We start from the raw sequence: 2,174 nt of genomic DNA on the forward strand, positions 1-2,174 counted from the left end.
GTCATGGATTGAATTTGTGTCATATTATATTATGTTTTGAGGCTCAAAACAATATTTTAGTAAAGGGAAAAATTGTGTTACTTACGATGATGTGTGGGACTTACATTATTGAAGTTGTTACATTTTTGGGATTTTGCAATTGTAGTGGCCAGGATCATACTGCGACACACAGCAGAGCTGTTGCTACCCAACAAGTGGGAAGCCTGATGCAGATTTTGGGATTCATGGTCTTTGGCCAAATTACAACGATGGTTCATACCCATCTAACTGTGATTCTAGCAACCCCTTTCAGCAATCTCAGGTAATGTAATTGTTTTTGTTTGATTCTATATACTCTCTGAACTCTAGTGTTGTCATTTTTATTGATGATCATACAACATTCTCATAAAATTCCAAGCTCATCAATTTACCAAACCAATAATCACCGAAACACATTTAAGAATACAGATGTTATTTTCTAAGGTAATATTCATTGCATTCCTATTTACGAAACACATATCTGGATAAAGTTTTATGATTTTTTTTTTCTACTTTTTCTTCTCCAGACCATTTCAACATAAATAACCCAATTTATAAATCATAAACTTGTATTTGCCTTTTGCCTTTCTGTTCACTCACAAGACAAACGCTTTCTCTCGTTTTTTTATTATATCCATCAAGAGAGAACACATAAAAATAATGATAAAATAACGGATATATTATAAACTCATTATATTTTAATTCTAAAAGCTATGTCTTTTCTGATAAGATGAGTAATCCTTGGATGCAGTTCTTTTAAATCCTCAACTATTGTCTTATTAATAAAGATTAATAATGAATTTACCACTAATCTACATTCAGGTATCAAATTTGATAAGCACCATGCAAAAGGAATGGCCCACACTGGCGTGCCCAAGCGGGAATGGAATACAATTCTGGTCCCATGAATGGGACAAACATGGAACTTGCTCAGAGTCACTACTTAACCAACATGACTATTTTGAAGCAGCTCTTAACCTTAAACAAAAAGCCAACCTCCTTCAAGCTCTTACCAGTGCAGGTACATCATTCACAATCCAAAAAATATAAATTAGTATAGAGTTATATCCTATATATCCTTATACAAACTAGTAAATCACATTCAGACAGCATAAATATTTTTCACACCTAAGAATTTTGGTGTCCTATTTAGATACTTATCTTATCATTCACTCTATACACAAATTTCTACCGTGGAAATAATTGTTACTAACCTGCTTAAGGAAAAAGTCAGTGCCATGTTTATAACATGGAAATTCTCAGGTACCTAGAGAAGAGATCTTATAAAAAAAAGTTACTTTGAAATTTTATTAAATATTCTAATATTTCGTGAAAAAAAAGGCAGTTCAATGCACTTTTGATATTTCATAATAGTAACTTAAATCTAAAAAGGATTGGCATGTACCTTTTATAAATAAAATGCCTTGATCACAAGGAAGCTTACTGTAATTTAACTTGAGATAAACTGCATCAATCTAAAGTAGAGTAGATACAACTTATTTTTCTCACCTGAGAGTATTTGAGTGCATCACAAGCAGGTTAAATTCCTAGGTACTTTTTGAACTTTTTGGTAATTTAATAGAAATTATTTAAGTAAACCAAATTACTGAGAAACATGAATTGGTGAGATACAGGTATAAATCCAGATGGGGGATTCTACAGTTTGAGCAGCATTAAGAATGCAATAAGTGATTCAATTGGGTTCACTCCATTCATTGAGTGCAATTCAGACTCATCCGGTAACAGCCAGCTTTACCAAGTTTACTTGTGTGTGGACACTGATGCTTCAAGCTTCATTGACTGCCCTGTTTTTCCACATGGAAAATGTAGCTCCAATATTGAGTTCTCATCTTTTTGAGAAGTCTCGGACAATATTCTCTTGTTCATTTGATGGTGATATTTGCTCACATGTTGTTGTTATTCTTAAAGCCTTATCCATTTCAATTGAACTTGTACTTTGTTTAAATAACAAAAAAGAAAAAAATTGTGTTACTCCTCCAACGAAAGTGTATTTTCTTCTTCAAAGTTGAGTTTGATATATATTTTTGATACTTTGATGCCTCATTCTGCATTTCTGCTCCCATACAAGGGAAGTGATTAGAATGTGGTGTTGTCAAGTGAGAAATTGGAGTTAATACAATTTTAGACTGACGCAG

General features: G+C 32.7%; 1 protein-coding gene across 1 annotated transcript in view; it reads left to right on the top strand.

Moving 5' to 3' along the window:
• The window catches only part of LOC107489452 (ribonuclease 1), a 2,272-nt gene extending 347 nt beyond the window's left edge, over positions 1 to 1,925 (top strand). The window contains exons 2-4 of the mRNA XM_016110198.3: positions 146 to 301; positions 841 to 1,039; positions 1,653 to 1,925. Coding sequence (XP_015965684.1) covers positions 146 to 301; positions 841 to 1,039; positions 1,653 to 1,876 — 579 coding nt within the window. The 3' untranslated portion in view covers positions 1,877 to 1,925. The remainder of the gene's footprint in view (positions 1 to 145; positions 302 to 840; positions 1,040 to 1,652) is intronic.
• The last annotated feature ends 249 nt before the right edge of the window (positions 1,926 to 2,174 follow it).

This window comes from Arachis duranensis, chromosome 5, assembly GCF_000817695.3.
Source record: "Arachis duranensis cultivar V14167 chromosome 5, aradu.V14167.gnm2.J7QH, whole genome shotgun sequence".
Classification (NCBI taxonomy): Eukaryota; Viridiplantae; Streptophyta; class Magnoliopsida; order Fabales; family Fabaceae; genus Arachis; species Arachis duranensis.